The following is a 15,570-nucleotide window of genomic DNA, read 5'->3' as shown; positions in this document are numbered from 1 at the left end:
GAAGTGCCGATTCTTTGTCGCTGTTTTTGGTTTCGTAAATCCTAGTAAGGAAATATTCTCGGAATTGGACGAAATCAAAGCCCGGGGGCCTATTTTCTCACGAAGCTTCCGAAGTCCGAAGGAGATACGAAGAGGGGCCACGGAGGGCCACACTATAGGGCGGCGCGGCCCCCTTGGCCGCGCGGCCCTGTGGTGTGGGGCCCCGTGCCGCCTCTTGACCTGCCCTTTCGCCTATAAAAAGTCTCCGTGACGAAAACCCCGCATCGAGAACCACGATACGGAAAACCTTCCGCAGACGCCGCCGCCGCCGATCCCATCTCGGGGATCCAGAGATCGCCTCCGGCACCTGCCGGAGAGGGGAATCATCTCCGGAGGACTCTACGCCGCCATGGTCGCCTCCGGTGTGATGTGTGAGTAGTCTACCCCTGGACTATGGGTCCATAGCAGTAGCTAGATGGTTGTCTTCTCCCCATTGTGCTATCATTGTCGGATCTTGTGAGCTGCCTAACATGATCAAGATCATCTATCTGTAATTCTATATGTTGCGTTTGTTGGGATCCGATGAATAGAGAATACTTGTTATGTTGATTATCAAAGCTATGCTTATGTGTTGTTTATGATCTTGCATGCTCTCCGTTATTAGTAGATGCTCTGGCCAAGTTGATGCTAGTAACTCCAAGAGGGAGTATTTATGCTCGATAGTGGGTTCATGCCTCTCGTGAATCTGGAGGAGTGACAAGAACCACTAAGGTTATGGATGTCTTTGTTGCCACTAGGGATAAAATATTAGTGCTATGTTCAAGGATGTAGTCACTAGTTACATTACGCGCAATACTTAATGCAATTGTCTGTTGTTAGCAACTTAATACTGGAGGGGGTTCGGATGATAACCTGAAGGTGGACTTTTTAGGCATAGATGCAGTTGGATGGCGGTCTATGTACTTTGTCGTAATGCCCAATTAAATCTCACTATTCTCATCATGATATGTATGTGCATGGTCATGCTCTCTTTATTTGTCAATTGCCCAACTGTAATTTGTTCACCCAACATGCTGTTCGTCTTATGGGAGAGACACCTCTAGTGAACTGTGGACCCCGGTCCAATTCTCTTTACTGAAATACAATCTCTCGCAATACTGTTCTACCGTTTTCGCAAACAATCATCTTCCACACAATACGGTTAATCCTTTGTTACAGCAAGCCGGTGAGATTGACAACCTCACTGTTTCGTTGGGGCAAAGTACTTTGGTTGTGTTGTGCGAGGTTCCACGTTGGCGCCGAATCCCCCGGTGTTGCGCCGCACTACATCCCGCCGCCATCAACCTTCAACGTGCTTCTTGGCTCCTCCTGGTTCGATAAACCTTGGTTTCTTTCTGAGGGAAAACTTGCTGCTGTGCGCATCATACCTTCCTCTTGGGGTTGCCCAACGAACGTGTGAAATACACGCCATCAGTCAACACCGGTGGTCAACTCCAGCGGACCGTGCCGGTGACCATGCAGAGGAGGCGCTGGAGCGCTCCCCTAGACGCGTCGGTGAGCGCGTTCGACACGGGGCAACGCGGGGAGCCGTCAGGTGGTGGCGCCGCGACCATTTGGTCGCCGGAGCATCGCCGCCAATGACGTGCGGCGACGGCCGGGGCAGGTGCACGGCGAGGAGGGGGATATAGAGCGAGATCGAGAGGGCGGAGGGTACCAGCGGGTTCGTAGGCTCACCCTGGTTGTGTTGGTGGCGACGACGCAGCCGAAGGAGCTCGGAGACGCCGGTGAACTTCGATGGAGGTGGCGGCCGGTGACGAGGAAGACGGGGATGTCCCCGTCGATTGGGGGCATCCCGGGCCGATTCCTTCAGCAGGGTGGTGGAGGAGGACGAGGCGATCCCAGAGGTGGCCTCTCCGAAGATCGGGGTGGCCTGGAACACAGGCAATCGATGATGACCAGACCTACTGTGAGCATGTAGGGTTAGGGTTTCGCATAGAAATCGAGGGAGAGGGGGAAATGGGCGTCTAGGGTTCGTCCATGGCGGCGCGGGCTACTTGTAGACGCCGGCGAGCGGTGACGGGCATCGCAACGCGGTCAGGCGCATCAGGCGGCCGAGCGAGCTGCTTTGAGCCGCGGGGAAGAAGTCATTTTTTGCAGAAAACCCCCTAGGATTTTCCTGGGCTGGGTTGGTTGTTGTCTGGGCCTATTTGGGCTGCTTGGTGGGCTACGCAGAGAGAGGGAAGAGAGGGAGATAGTTGGGTTAGGCTGCAGGTTGGGTTGCGTTGGGCTACACGAGGGAGAAGAGAGTGGGAGAAGTGATGGGCTGAGGCCCGAGGGTTTTTTTCTTCTATTTTTTTTCCAAAATCTATTTTCTATTTTGTTTCCAAATTCTTTTGCATTTTGGAATTGATTTGAAACTTCAAATTTTCTGAAACTTTCAAAATAACCTTGGCTTGTCAAACATTTTACAAAGTGCTATGTATGTTGACTTTGGAAATTTTGAAATACTTTGAGCATTTGAATACAAACAGAGAAAGATTCAAACCAACATTAGGGTTTTTCAAAATCAATTCATTGATGCAATTTTCTTAGGAAAATTATGTGGATGCCATGATGCACAATCAAACCCTAATCAGGTTTTATTAAAACAGGGTGTTACAGTGCCCTTCCACTCTGTTGCACGGCAAGTTTTTTGAGCGGCCCTTGACAGAGCCCTGGTGCACCGACGCCTGGTTTGAATTGTACTCGTGGAGGATGGAGGCCGCATCAGTAGCCAATGTCTGCGTCGACTGATCGAAGTCCTCGTCGGAAGAGGAGTCAACGACCTCCGCGCGGAACTTGTCCAACATCTGCCACATGTCCATCTGCGTGGGTACGAACTGCAGATCAATGGCCGCGCACAATAGCGCCGAAAACACGAGTAAGAAACCTACCCCAAAACAGGTCGTGGGCAGCGAGGCCGGGCGGCTCAACCGACAAAGTTTGGCCCCAAAACAGGCGACAGGTGCGCGCCAGAGCCTACCCCGACTACGATCCTGCTATCCCGTGCGGCGAGAACCGAGCCGACGGCGAGTACTGCGGCGGTGCGGCAGGACGACAGCGGGTGGGGTTGGGGTGGTGGCATCGTACTAGGGCAGCAAAGAAGGGGAAAAAGAAGCAAATCGAAGCGCTCAATTTCGCTATCCCTGACATGCGGGGCCGGGTAAGAAAAGGAGGATGCTCCGCGCGACCACGCAACGTTTGCGGAGACGCAAACTTGGCGCATATTTGGGCCAGGTTTGCGTCGCCGCGGATGGTCCAATCACTTCACGTCGCCCCGCTGAAGCAGGGCCCAGAAGTATTTTCGGTCACGACAGACGCAAACGATCGCTGAGCGTCCGTTTCCGTCGCTCCGTTGGAGATGCCTTTACCTAAAAGACAACTCTGCAAATTTATCTGTTTTATTTGATTTCCTGGTGTTATTTGTTAGTATTGTTGTTTTAAACAAGAGAGTGCATTCATGTTATCCAAAAACTAGCTGGGCAAACATTAAATGATTTGAAAACTGACTCAAGTTTGGAATCAATGATGAGCCGTTGGAACTCAGCTTCGAGCCGGCAAAAAAGAGACCAGAAATGTGTCGGTGCAAATGAAAACATGCAGTTTTTCTCATTTCTCTTTCTTACTTGTTAGTATTATACAGCTGTTAATTTCTCATTGGTTTGAAAGTGTGTCTGTTTCTGAATTCCAAAATACTTTAGTACAAGATCTACGAACACCCGTGGGCGGGCGCGCCATAAAGAAGACGCTCTAGCGAAAATGACAGAAAATCAAAAATACGACGCGCGCGCGCCATCCCCACCGCGTCCTGAGCAAATTTCGGTCAGGCCCATCCCAACCGTGCACTCCCCGCTCCCCGAATCCAACGCCCTACACGGACGCCACCTCACCGATCCGCGCCCCACCCCTCCGGACCAATCCCCTTCCACCGCGCGCGCCTATATTAATCCCCTCCCTTCTCTTCCAAACCACAGCAAGAAAAGTCTCTGCCTGCCCCGCAACCACTCCCCCCAATTCCCCCACCTTCAAGCTCGACACCAAACCCCAGTCCCTGCCAATGGCTCCCAAGGCCGAGAAGAAGCCGGCGGAGAAGAAGCCCGCCGCCGAGGTCGAGAAGGCGGAGAAGACCCCCGCCGGGAAGAAGCCCAAGGCCGAGAAGCGGCTCCCGGCGTCCAAGTCCGCCTCCAAGGAGGGCGGCGACAAGAAGGCGCGCAAGAAGAACAAGAAGTCGGTGGAGACCTACAAGATCTACATCTTCAAGGTGCTCAAGCAGGTGCACCCCGACATCGGCATCTCCTCCAAGGCCATGTCCATCATGAACTCCTTCATCAACGACATATTCGAGAAGCTGGCCGGCGAGGCGGCCAAGCTCGCCCGCTACAACAAGAAGCCCACCATCACCTCCAGGGAGATCCAGACCTCCGTCCGCCTCGTCCTCCCCGGGGAGCTCGCCAAGCACGCCGTCTCCGAGGGCACCAAGGCCGTCACCAAGTTCACCAGCAACTAAGCTAGGAAGATGTAGTAGTAGTCTCTGCTAGGCTCCTTCCACTGTCGTCGTCCTGTTGTTCTGTAACCTGTAGTTTGTGTTGCCCGTTCCGTTGTTTCCATTCATGCGCATCGATATTTAGGTAGGCTGCTCGCCTGCTTTGTAAATCGTGCAACCCTGTAATGGACGGCTTGGATTTCTTCAAGTAATGAATGTAGAGTTGTATTCTGTCGGTGGCTTTAATCTTCTCGGTACTGCTTCATTTTTTTTTTGTTGCTTTCGTTATTTGGGGATCTAGGGTTTGCTGCTCATGGCGATGCGCGGAGGGAGGGCGATAGGTTTGGCCTCTCGGCTCGTGGGGGCCAGGGGTTTCAGCACCGAGATATTTGTGAGCAGTAAGTACATCTATCTCTAGTTCTTCGCTCCTTCTGCAATCCGAAGTTTTTTCAGTGTAAACTGCTTCGATCTGCGAGAACTGCTTCTCTTGTAGTAAATTTGTAGCGGTTTGTGTGGATGAATGTTTCTGTGGCGCCCTTCGTTTCTGCTTTCCTCTTTCGCTGTGAATATTAGCTTTAGCATGCCAGGGAATGTCGAGTCTGCTACTGATATCAGGAGCTTTAGAATAGGATTCCTCAAGATTGTAGCAAAGCCAGCGACAAGGATGCTAGTCCTTTGCCATCTTCAGTGGCAGGAGCCAGCCGAACAGCATAGCCTGGGCAGAGTACCAATGCTCCTGGCTCACAACGTTTTGCCCACAAATACAGTTGATTAATCCTCATTATTTCAGTGAGGGATTTCAGGCAAAGCCTGGGCAGTTGCCTAGCCATGCCAGGCCGAAGCTGCCCCACTGGCCATATTCCACATAAGTTCCTATGCCTCCTAGTATTACTGTATTAGAGCAAAGAAGTTTCACATATACTGATTCTAGTCTTCTTCCTAGTATCAGAGCAATGAAGTTCCACATAAGGTTCTCAGCATACTTGCGACCAATAGTTGTTTTATCTCTAGTACTAGAAATTGCTTTGTTTGAGGGATCTCCACCTGAATAATTGCCATGGACTTGAGGTTTGCACACAAAAAAGACAGTGACATTGTTGCAGCGGTTTACATTTTGCCTCTTGATTGTAATCTACTCCTAGTTGTACCATTACAGTTTTCCTCTTGAGTATACCATTACCGTAGATGTCCTACCATTTAGGCACTGAAGCCTTACAGATTCTTCTGATATGGATTTCCGCACCAGTATGCTGTTTTCTAATTCTGCAAATCAGGCACAGCATATAACATCTATTTGTTATTTTGGATCTTTTTCTGTAGGGCTATCATTTTACACAACTGAGGAAGAACTTAAAAACATCTTCTCGCCATTTGGCGCCATTGAGGAAGGTACCTACGCTATTTAGAACTTGCCTGATGCTTTTCCCTAGGGGGAAATTGGAGGCCTTCGTTATTGTACCCTACTGCTACTTGAAGTTCTTCTGTTGGTTCCATTGAAATATTCAACTCTAATGTTGATCTGTGTTTCTCTTCACTATAGCTCGGTTAGTGAGAGACAATCAAACTGGAAGGCCAAAAGGATTTGGTTTTGTGAAATATAAATCAGAAATGGAGGCACAAAAAGCTGTCAAGGCAATGGATGGAAGGGTATGTGCTCCGCTCACTTACCATCTTTCCTCTAACCTTCATGCATCATTTGCTGATGTTAACACATTGAAAATTCTACATACTGAGATGTTTATTTGTCTTTGATGATTTACCGAGAGGAAACTGTGCTGAAGTTCCAATGATAGAGAACGATGTGGAGCCATAATTCATTACCACCAATACTCATCCATTATGAACTGAAGCTAGCTCAAGAAGTCATAAGACACTTTGTAACTGATGGCTCGCAACACATAGATTTGATCACACTTTTTGACTAAAAAACCTGTCCATGATCTACTTATGTTGAGAGCCTTGATTCACAACGGGATAACTACCTTGCAGAAGATGCCAGACGGTTGCGAGCGATCGGGTAGACATAGGTTGAGAAGAGAGAATTACTAGAATGAGATTAGATCGATTGTTCTTGCTTGATTGGATAACTTACATGAGTGGCACATATATAATACCTCCTAACTTGACACCCAGGGCATTTGTGCTCTTACCAGGAATCCATACTTTCGTAATCCCCACTGTTCTGAATTAACATTTCCTAATGCTATCTCTACTCATCCTTCCTAATTCAAGTCGTCCTGTAGCCGACTCATTCCCTGAATCTCATTGGTTGTCTCTTCCCTGTACAAAACTCACGTGCCAATGGCACATCTTGACAGCAGGTCAGCCTCAATGCATCTGATGCTGCTCTGAGGCAATGTGCTAGTGTCAGGGCTCTTTTGTTAACTAAAGCCTTTTCTAGTTATACAAATGTATCTGTTGGAATTTCTCTATGGTCTGCTTTTTTTTTTTGAGAGGAAAAGGCTGTTATTCATTCATTCAACATCAGCGGACAACGCCGACTTGATACAGTCCGGCGCTTCACTGAACCAGGTTTGAGTACATTTATTCATACAGCCTTCCCTAGCTAGCTTATGAGCTACTAAATTACCCGTGCGTCGCACAGCTTTCACTTCGTAGAACATGATATCCCGAAGCATGGTCTTGACCTCTTCAATAATCGGCCCCAATGCTGAAAGATCCCTTGTCTCCTCGTTCAATTTCGCTGCAACATTCGCATTGTCCGTCTCCAGCACAAGTCTCTGGCAGCCTAACTCCTTTGCTAATTGCAGCGCTCGTTTACATGCCAACGCTTCTGCTCCTTCCGGGTCAACAGCAGCAGGGAAAAATTGGCACGCTCCAGCGATGAAGCGACCAGTATGGTCGTGCACAACGACACCACCACCACCGCATCCCGTCGGCGCAGAGAAAGATCCGTCAGTATTAAACTTGAGCCACGTTTCAGCAGGAGGAGACCACCGCTCTCTCACTTGAGACTTTTCTGCAGGAGGTTTGGCATGGATCTCCAACCATTCCTCAACAAGTGCAACTGCCCGATAGGCAATAGCCTCAGGATCCTCAATGATTCTCCCATCCCTGGTGTTATTCCTTGCCAGCCACAGCTGATACAGGAGCATACAGGCCAGTGCCCGTTCATCTGGTTTGAGTTTGCTGAACCAGTCCATCAACCAACCTTGGAAATCATGTTGATTAATGAACTCAGCAGGTGGAGATGAGAAGGATGCCCCCGTAACCTCCATGGTCTTCTCCCAGGCAAAAACAGAGTGTGGGCATTTCCAGAACCGATGCAGTACCGTCTCCCTTCGACCACATGCACAACAAACCACGCCTTCTTTGATATTCCGACGCTGAAGCTCATTACCTACGGCCAGACCATTTTTGGCAAGCCTCCAGAAATGGATTCTCACCTTGTTTGGAACGTCAGTGTCCCAAATGTCCAGCCATGCCTTATGAGTTGCGCAAGAGCTTGACGTTTCCGCTCGATCCGTAGCAGATTTCTTCAGAGTAATCTTCAGATGGTAAGCCGACCTAACAGTGAAAAGACCCTTTTTTGTGTAGTTCCAAGCTAAGTAATCATCAGTTCCGGCTCCGCCCAAGGGTACCTGTTTTATGTCAGAAACATCACCATCATAAAAAATTTCCCGAAGAAGTTCATCATTCCACTCCTTGCCATCGTTGCACAGCAGATCAGCAACCTGCACCGCTTTTCCTTCCAATTTCTGTCCAAGCGGTTGTTGAGCTCCCGACCGTGGGATCCACTTATCTTTCATGACAGAGACCTGTGTCCCGTCTCCTATTCTCCAAACCAGCCCCTCCCGCAAAAGCTCTCTGCCATGTATTATACCTCGCCAAGTGGCCGATGCCCGTCCAGGGCAAGGGGCCTGGCGGAAGTCACAGTTCTTGAAGTACCTGGCCTTCAAAACTCGAGCACACAGGGAACTTGGCTTGGTTAATAACCTCCACCCCTGCTTAGCAAGAAGAGCTTGATTGAAAGTTTCATAATCTCTAAAGCCCATTCCTCCTTCTCTATGGTCTGCTGTCTAGTGAGAACTAACCTGTTTTTCGATCTTGCTATTTCACCTTTTTTATTGAAAATTTCACATATTAGGTGGTGCAGTTTCACTCAACTGTTTTGTTACCATGCCTTACTGCCCTCCAGGCCTCCATTCATTAGGCTCTTAATTAAGAACTGCATTAGACACAACACTTTACCTTGACAAATGTGAGACAAAAGATAATCGTGTTCAATTTAAGAGAAGATCACTTAGTGGTACCAAAATCAACTTGTAAAATGGGTGATATAGTCAAGCTGTCTTGTACAAAAAAGATATTTCCAGATAATCAGATGTCATCTATAATACTTAATGCTATCCATTCCACTAAATTGCAGCAGATGTAGAGATCATCCCTTCACCAAGGAAAAACTACATTCTCTTTCTCTTAACCCTCTCTTTTCTATTCGAGCACAAGGTCATGGCAGGGTAACGGGAGGATGACATAAGACAACTGTACATGACTACATGCCTCAAGTGACTGTAGAAGTAGTATAGGTACTTTTAAGACATTGCAGGTACTGTTTTGTTGCAAAAGTTTTTAACGGAAGTTGGCATGGCAATATGGCACACTAATTGTTGGAAATACACTCCAGATGTAACCACAACATGAGTTTACAGACTTGCTATGTCGATAGAACACAAGTCATAGTCAAAGATGAAGTAGTACTAGACACTGGTTTATACCGTCCCCTGCTAAAACTCTATGCAACGTTTTTAGATTTTTTTGTGTGCGATTCTAGGTCAGAACCTGCTTGTAATTTGCCCAGTCTCCATTGTCGAAGACTGGGAGCTATCTGGAGGCTGCAGGACACAAATGTGCTCTTGTTTTTATATTTATCTTTTGCATGCATCTGTGATGAAGGTATTTCATCAGGAAGTAGCTTCTAAATAGTTTGAAGGTATTTAAATCTCATTCTGGATTTTTTTTTTGAAATTTCAAACTATCACTAAAAATGGCTACCATGTGTCAGATTCAGTGCCCAAGCTAGATGCTAACTTATGTCAGCTCTCATTATTACCTGATTTGGTCTTTGTAGTGTTTACATCTTGTATCCCTCTTAATTAATCCTCTCTTTTGTCAGATTATACGTGGCAGACTAATTTTCGCGGAGATCGCAAAGGAGCACCGTACTGGATAGATCAGATTATGTCTGCACAATAGGTGAAGTACACCGTGTTCCTTGGCATAAAACTGAACAATGACTATTCTTATCCTGTTGCAGTAGTTTTGCAGTATTATGTTTTTTTCCTGGAGTGTCCATGACTAGTAAATTCATTGCTACCGATGGAAAAATTGTAGCTGAATTTGACTATTGTGTACTTGAGTTCAGTTATAGGGACTTGGTTTCCATAGCGAAACAAGCTCCACTGAATCATATTCCATAATAGCTTGACTAATGTTCATGGGTCTGTTTAGTTTAGCTCCATGCCTCCATCCTTACCTCTTGCTGGATCCGAGGCAGAGTATGTGGGCATCGCAGCCGTCCATTCTCCCACCGATCCAACCATCAATTCCCAGTCACGCGGATCGACGGCCCGGCCACCACTCCCTCCTCGCCGTTTAAATACTCAGCTTCCTCTCCTCTTTACTCACCAACACATTCTGCAGTCCACTAATCTCACCAGCACTTCTTGCCCTTTGGGAGCTCCATCTCTAGCAATGGACGTCTCAGGAACCGGAGCCGGAGTGAAGGGGAAGAAGGGCGCAAGGCCGGTGGCCCCAGGAAGAAGTCCGTGACAAGGTCGGTCAAGGCCGGGCTCCAGTTCCCGGCTGGCCACATCGGGCGCTACCTCAAGAAGGGCCGGTACGCCCAACATCTCGGCACCGGTGCCCCTGTCTACCTCGCAGCCGTCCTTGAATACCTCGCCACCGAGGTGCTGGAGCTTGCCGGGAACGCCGCCAAAGACAACAAGAAGTCACGCATCATCCCCAGACACGGAGACACCTGCTCCTTGCTGTCAGGAATGATGAGGAGCTTGGGAAGCTGCTGGCTGGCGTCACCATCGCGCACGGTGGCGTGCTGCCCAAGATCAACCCGGTGCTGCTCCCCAAGAAGACGGCGGAGAAGGCTGCCAAGGAGCCCAAGTCACCCAAGGAGGCAGCCAAGTCCCCGAAGACTAGGATTGGGTGGATTAATTGAGCACTGGTTGCTGTGGTGCCCTTTGGCATGCCAGTGAATGTTGGTATTTCTGAGAGGAAACTGTGTTGAAGTTACATGATGTGACAGAGAACAAAGTGCAGCCATATGTAACACACATTTGTTATGAACTGAAACTAGCTCAAGAAGTAAGAAGACAGCTTGAAACTGATGGTACACATATTTAACACACTCTTTTAATAAACAAAAGCATCTACTTATTGGCAACTAGTTGCAGATAAATGAAGAATCGTGCTGTCAGAGTTTTTTTTTTTACCTAAAGTTTTCTAGTTTACACAGTATTTCTGTATGGCCTACTGTCTAGTGAAAACATCTTTTCTGGTAGATTGGCTTGAGCTAATCTGTTTTTTGACTAATTGCTATTGCACCTTATTATTGACAATTTCACATATTAGGTGGTGCAATTTCGTTCAACCATTTTGTTACCATATCTTACTGCCCTCCATTCATTAGAACCTTAATTAAGAACTTCATTAGGCCCTTAATTAAGAACTGCATTAGACATGGCAATTTAGGTGGAGAATTGTGAGGCAAGGGTGTTTACAGTGCAAAAGAATATCACTTAATCATACCAAAAAACATCTCATAAAATGGGTGATATATTCAGGTGTGATCTACAATATTCGCTCCGTTCACAAAGTGATGTCTCAACTTTGTCTAAATTGGTGTAGATACATACAAATCTAGACAAAGTTGAGACATCCTTTTGTGGACGGAGGGAGTACTTCCTCTGTCCCATAAAAGATGTCTTAACTTTGTCTAAATTTAGATGTATCTAGACGCGATTTAGTGTACAGAGTTGTCTTAACTTTGTCTAAATTTAGATGTAATCTAGACGCGATTTAGTGTATAGATACATCCAAATTAAGACAAAGTGGAGACATCTTTGGTGGGACGGAGGGAGTACTTAAGGCTGTCTTTTCCACTATACTGCAGCCGGTGTAGAGATCATCCCATCACGAAGGAAAAACTACTCTCTCTCTCTCTCTCTCTCTCTCTCTCTCTCTCTCTCTCTCTCTTAAATCTTAATCCTCTCTTTTCCATGTCAGCAAAGAGTCTAGGTGGCAGGGTAAAACGAGCATGAGTTAAGACAACTGTTACATGAGTACATGCCTAACTGACTTTAGTCTTTAGTCTTTAGAAGTAGTGTAGGTAGTTTGCACATTGCAGGTAGCCAGGTACAAGTGTACAACTATTTTGTTGGAGAAGTTAATAACCGTAGAATTCAGGGAAAAAAAACTATGTTCTTCTGTTTATACACTTGTTGTAGCAAATACACTCCATATCTATTTGCATAGAACACAGAAGTCATATCAAAGATGAAATATTGCTTTACACTGGATTCTACTGTTTCCTGCTATAACTCCATCCAACGATTTTTAGGATTTTTGTGCAGTTCTTGGTCAGAACCTGCTCTGGTAATTTCCTAGTCCCCAGTGTAGAAGACTGGGAGCCATCTGGAGGCTGCAACACACTTATGTGCTTTGCTTGTTTTTTATTTATTTATCTTTTGCATGCAGTTTTGATGAGCGTATTTTATTGGGAAAATATTCAAGAATTTCTCCTGTCAAATATTTTACCAGGCTTCTGAATTCCTCCATTTTTTTTTCAGATCCTTGTCTTGTAATTTGCTAACCTTGTGGGATCCTCCCGTTTTTTTATTATTAAGCGGTGCTTCTGTTTTTACATTAGGATAATCTCATTATGATTTTTTTTTTGGATTTCAAAGTCATTACTTAAAATGACTACAATGTGAGAAATTAAATGGCCAAGCTAGATGCTATAACTTACATCAGATCTCATTATTACCTGATTTGGTGTTTGTAGTCTTTACATCTCGTTTCCTTCTTAATTAATAATAATCCCCTTTTTTGTCAGATTATACGTGGCAGACTAATTTTTGCGGAGATTGCAAAAGAGCACAGTACTGGATAGGTCAAGCTTATATCTGCAAAATTGCTGAAGTAAATCGTATTTCTTGGGCTTAAGACTGAACAATGGCCCTATTCTTATCTTGTTACGGGAGTTTTCAGTCTTATGTGTTTCGCTAGAATGTTGATGACCAATTTCATTACTACCGAGGGAAGGTGTGTATCTGAATTTGACTGTTTTGTACTTGAATTTCGCAAGGGGGTTATGTGAACTAGTTATGATTCAATATTGTTTTGACAATAATCAGGCCAGCACCTGTCTCTTGATATCTCAGCTTTAATTTGGGCGAGGACATACCTTGAACTGATGACATTTGTTAGCAAATTGAAGTATTGATGTAAATCTGAATATTTGGTGAACTTTGATGATCAGGTGACTTCCAGAAGTTCGAGACAGTCCACAGTCCATAGAACAGGGAGGGGATTAATTATGCCCAGTGACACTGGACCATTAGAAATATCGAAATCTTTTTTGCATACGCAAGTATGGCTGCATTAAATTCGTCTCCATTTTGAGCTTTCTAGTAATAATGGGTTAGCACCCAAATAGCCAAACAGACTAGCTGAACTTCTGTTTGAGCAGTAGCATTTGGCCATTGTGTTTCGTCTGAATTTAGTTGAGAGTTGGGCGGACAACTCAAAACTGTCTCCAAAAGCCAAAACTGATGTGGGTTCACCTGCTCTGTGATCTCACAAGCTCAAGCCAGCCATTTATTCGGAGTTTGCTTCACAAATGTGCGGTCATGGAACCATGCTGATTCCATACCATGTTGTTTCTCTAGGCTAATGATAGTTGGATAATTATTTGAGCCCACCCTGACCAGAGTGTCCTATCCTAGTGGGAACATCAGTTTCCAAGATCAATCGACAATCCAGGGACTCCTTGTAACCTTGTCCCCAGTAATCCGGGCAACCTTTTTCGCCGAACTCGCATTGAGTGAAAATGAGAGGGCAGGGTTCCTACAGTTCCATGTATAGCTGATTTTGGGTTCACAAGAATAATCAGAGCATATAACCATGCAAAGCTTGGTTAAATTTGCAGACATATGGCCACACTACCTACTAGCTAAATTAGGTCTAGATAACCGTCAGTCAAACCAGCACAAACAACCATCAGATCACACAACGATCGACCATTAGAAAAACACAACGATCGACACCTCCTAGCCGGAGATTTCTCTCCAACAAACATATTAAAACGAGTTCGTACACCAGATCGTAAACTACAGTATTTCCTGACAAACATCGTCTACTGAACTACCATGCGCTGCCGATCGAACACGAGTAACAGTGAGAGCGGGACACGGTGGCCTCGTGCAACACGCCCCACCTGTCACCGACGACGCTCCCAAGCTGCGTGGCGTCATCTTCTTCTTCCTCCACCACGTAGCGTCCGCGAAGTTGTCGCAGCAGGAGTTGGGAGTAGTGGCCGACGTAGAGCCGCCCGCGGATGAAGTCCGGGGCGCTGACGTGGCGGAGCCACAGCTTGCAGACCAGGGCGACGCAGATGAGGGAGGTCGGGTAGTCGATTCGGACCAGGATGCGGTGGAGGAGGTTGTCGTTGCCCAGCACCGCCGCCATCGTCGCGCCGCCGTGCACTGCCACTCCGTCGCCGTCCATTCTTTTTCTCGTCGACTGGACCATGGATCGGATGGGTTTCTGTTCTGCGGGCGTTAACCAGAGGGAGATGGTTTGTGCCTGCATAGGCTTCGTCACATTGATCTTTCCAATTAAATAATTTTAGTGCAAGGGATAACGATGAGTTTAGGAACAAACAAATCAAACTGAAACTAGGGAGGAATCCTAGGAAAAAGTTAATGCGCGTCACGGCAAAGGACTCTCGTGGGCTCCTCGAAATACCACTAGGCCCACTTTATAAATAAAGTAACTATAAACATAAAACAACTTACATAATAACATACTATATGTGATTGAATATTTATATAGAGTTTGATTAGCATTCATATGGGGGCATCATCACGTTCTATTATTAAGACGACGCAACACATCTTATTTATACTGGTCTAGAAAAAAACTCCAAGCTATCTATGCAACTAAGAGTATATAGCTTTACGAACTTTGATATGATGTGTAGATATCAATTATGCCATCACGAACAAACGGGAATCGTCCATTGTTGTCACTAGATGGCTGTGACACATGCATCTACTTTCTCCCTAGTGAGGTAACAAAAAGAAAGGTAAAAAGTGTAGCGGATCTCAGATTTCTGATATTTTCAATAACCACTACCATGTTACTCCATCTAATGCACACATTTTTCCACACACACCCTTGCATACAAGTGTTATCAAGACAAATAATTAATAATAGGATAGTAATGCTCATCTATTCATACATCAAACTCATAATAACAAATGCAATCTCACATATCATCTCATAAGATCAAGATCCACCATGTAGAAATTATATAAATATGCCCATGATCATGTTGGGAAGCTCACATGGATCTAATATAATCATAGCACACGAGAGATAGATCAAGCTATTCCACAAACCAATTGTCTGGGGGTGGACTACTCCCTTCTCATCTTGAAAGCGCTGATGATGATGTTGGAGAGGTTGGAGATGCAACCATGGATTGACACTGGCGGGTTCCCTCCAAATATTTACAGGTTTGGTTCTGGCTCTGTTTCGTGGTTTCTGTGTTTTTACCGCATCCTCCTCCGAGAACGTCTTGGGGGTATTTTATAGGCATTTTTAGGTTAAGACGGAGATCCTGAGATGAAGACGGACGGTTGCGGACGCTCGAGGCCCAAATTGGACCAACTGGCGCTGTCCCACGTGCTGACCGCGCCACCTAGGCTAGCCTTCGTGGCTCCCTCTGCTGCTCCAAAACCTCAGAGTCTTCTCCTTCGATAAAAAAGGCTACCGTTGAAATCCTAGTCCAATTTGACTCTGTATCA

General features: G+C 46.2%; 2 protein-coding genes and 1 pseudogene across 4 annotated transcripts; all 3 read left to right on the top strand.

Annotated features, from left to right (window-relative positions):
* Positions 1-3,993: 3,993 nt before the first annotated feature.
* LOC127295957 (histone H2B.1) lies at positions 3,994-4,732 on the top strand. The gene has a single exon (XM_051325987.2). The coding sequence runs from the start codon at positions 4,076-4,078 to the stop codon at positions 4,523-4,525; it is 450 nt and encodes a 149-aa protein (XP_051181947.1). The 5' UTR covers positions 3,994-4,075; the 3' UTR covers positions 4,526-4,732.
* A 31-nt stretch (positions 4,733-4,763) lies between these two features.
* Positions 4,764-13,070, top strand: LOC127295958 (organelle RRM domain-containing protein 6, chloroplastic). Of its 3 annotated transcripts, none has more exons than XM_051325989.2 (5): positions 4,764-4,899; positions 5,822-5,890; positions 6,042-6,148; positions 9,639-9,718; positions 13,020-13,070. In XM_051325989.2, exons 1-4 carry the CDS (start codon positions 4,815-4,817, stop codon positions 9,693-9,695), a joined length of 318 nt encoding a protein of 105 aa, XP_051181949.1. In that variant the 5' UTR covers positions 4,764-4,814; the 3' UTR covers positions 9,696-9,718; positions 13,020-13,070. The 3 variants fall into 3 exon arrangements, with proteins under 3 accessions (XP_051181949.1, XP_051181948.1, XP_051181950.1); XM_051325988.1 differs by lacking the exon at positions 13,020-13,070 and adding an exon at positions 12,594-12,890; XM_051325990.1 differs by lacking the exons at positions 9,639-9,718; positions 13,020-13,070 and adding an exon at positions 12,594-12,890.
* On the top strand, positions 9,701-12,577 carry LOC127295956 (histone H2A-like; annotated as a pseudogene).
* Positions 13,071-15,570: the final 2,500 nt, after the last annotated feature.

This window comes from Lolium perenne, chromosome 4 (genome assembly GCF_019359855.2).
Source record: "Lolium perenne isolate Kyuss_39 chromosome 4, Kyuss_2.0, whole genome shotgun sequence".
NCBI classification, from domain to species: domain Eukaryota; kingdom Viridiplantae; phylum Streptophyta; class Magnoliopsida; order Poales; family Poaceae; genus Lolium; species Lolium perenne.
Note: the sequence above shows the minus strand (reverse complement) of the source record. Positions and strands in the feature narration are given on the sequence as shown.

Excerpts from the sequence above, each read along its gene's own strand:
- LOC127295957 (XM_051325987.2), top strand. The coding sequence starts at position 4,076 with ATGGCTCCCAAGGCCGAGAAGAAGCCGGCGGAGAAGAAGCCCGCCGCC.
- LOC127295958 (XM_051325989.2), top strand. The coding sequence starts at position 4,815 with ATGGCGATGCGCGGAGGGAGGGCGATAGGTTTGGCCTCTCGGCTCGTG. Across the intron at positions 4,900-5,821 it reads CACCGAGATATTTGTGAGCA|GGCTATCATTTTACACAACT; the intron begins GTAAGTACATCT and ends CTTTTTCTGTAG. Across the intron at positions 5,891-6,041 it reads ATTTGGCGCCATTGAGGAAG|CTCGGTTAGTGAGAGACAAT; the intron begins GTACCTACGCTA and ends TCTTCACTATAG.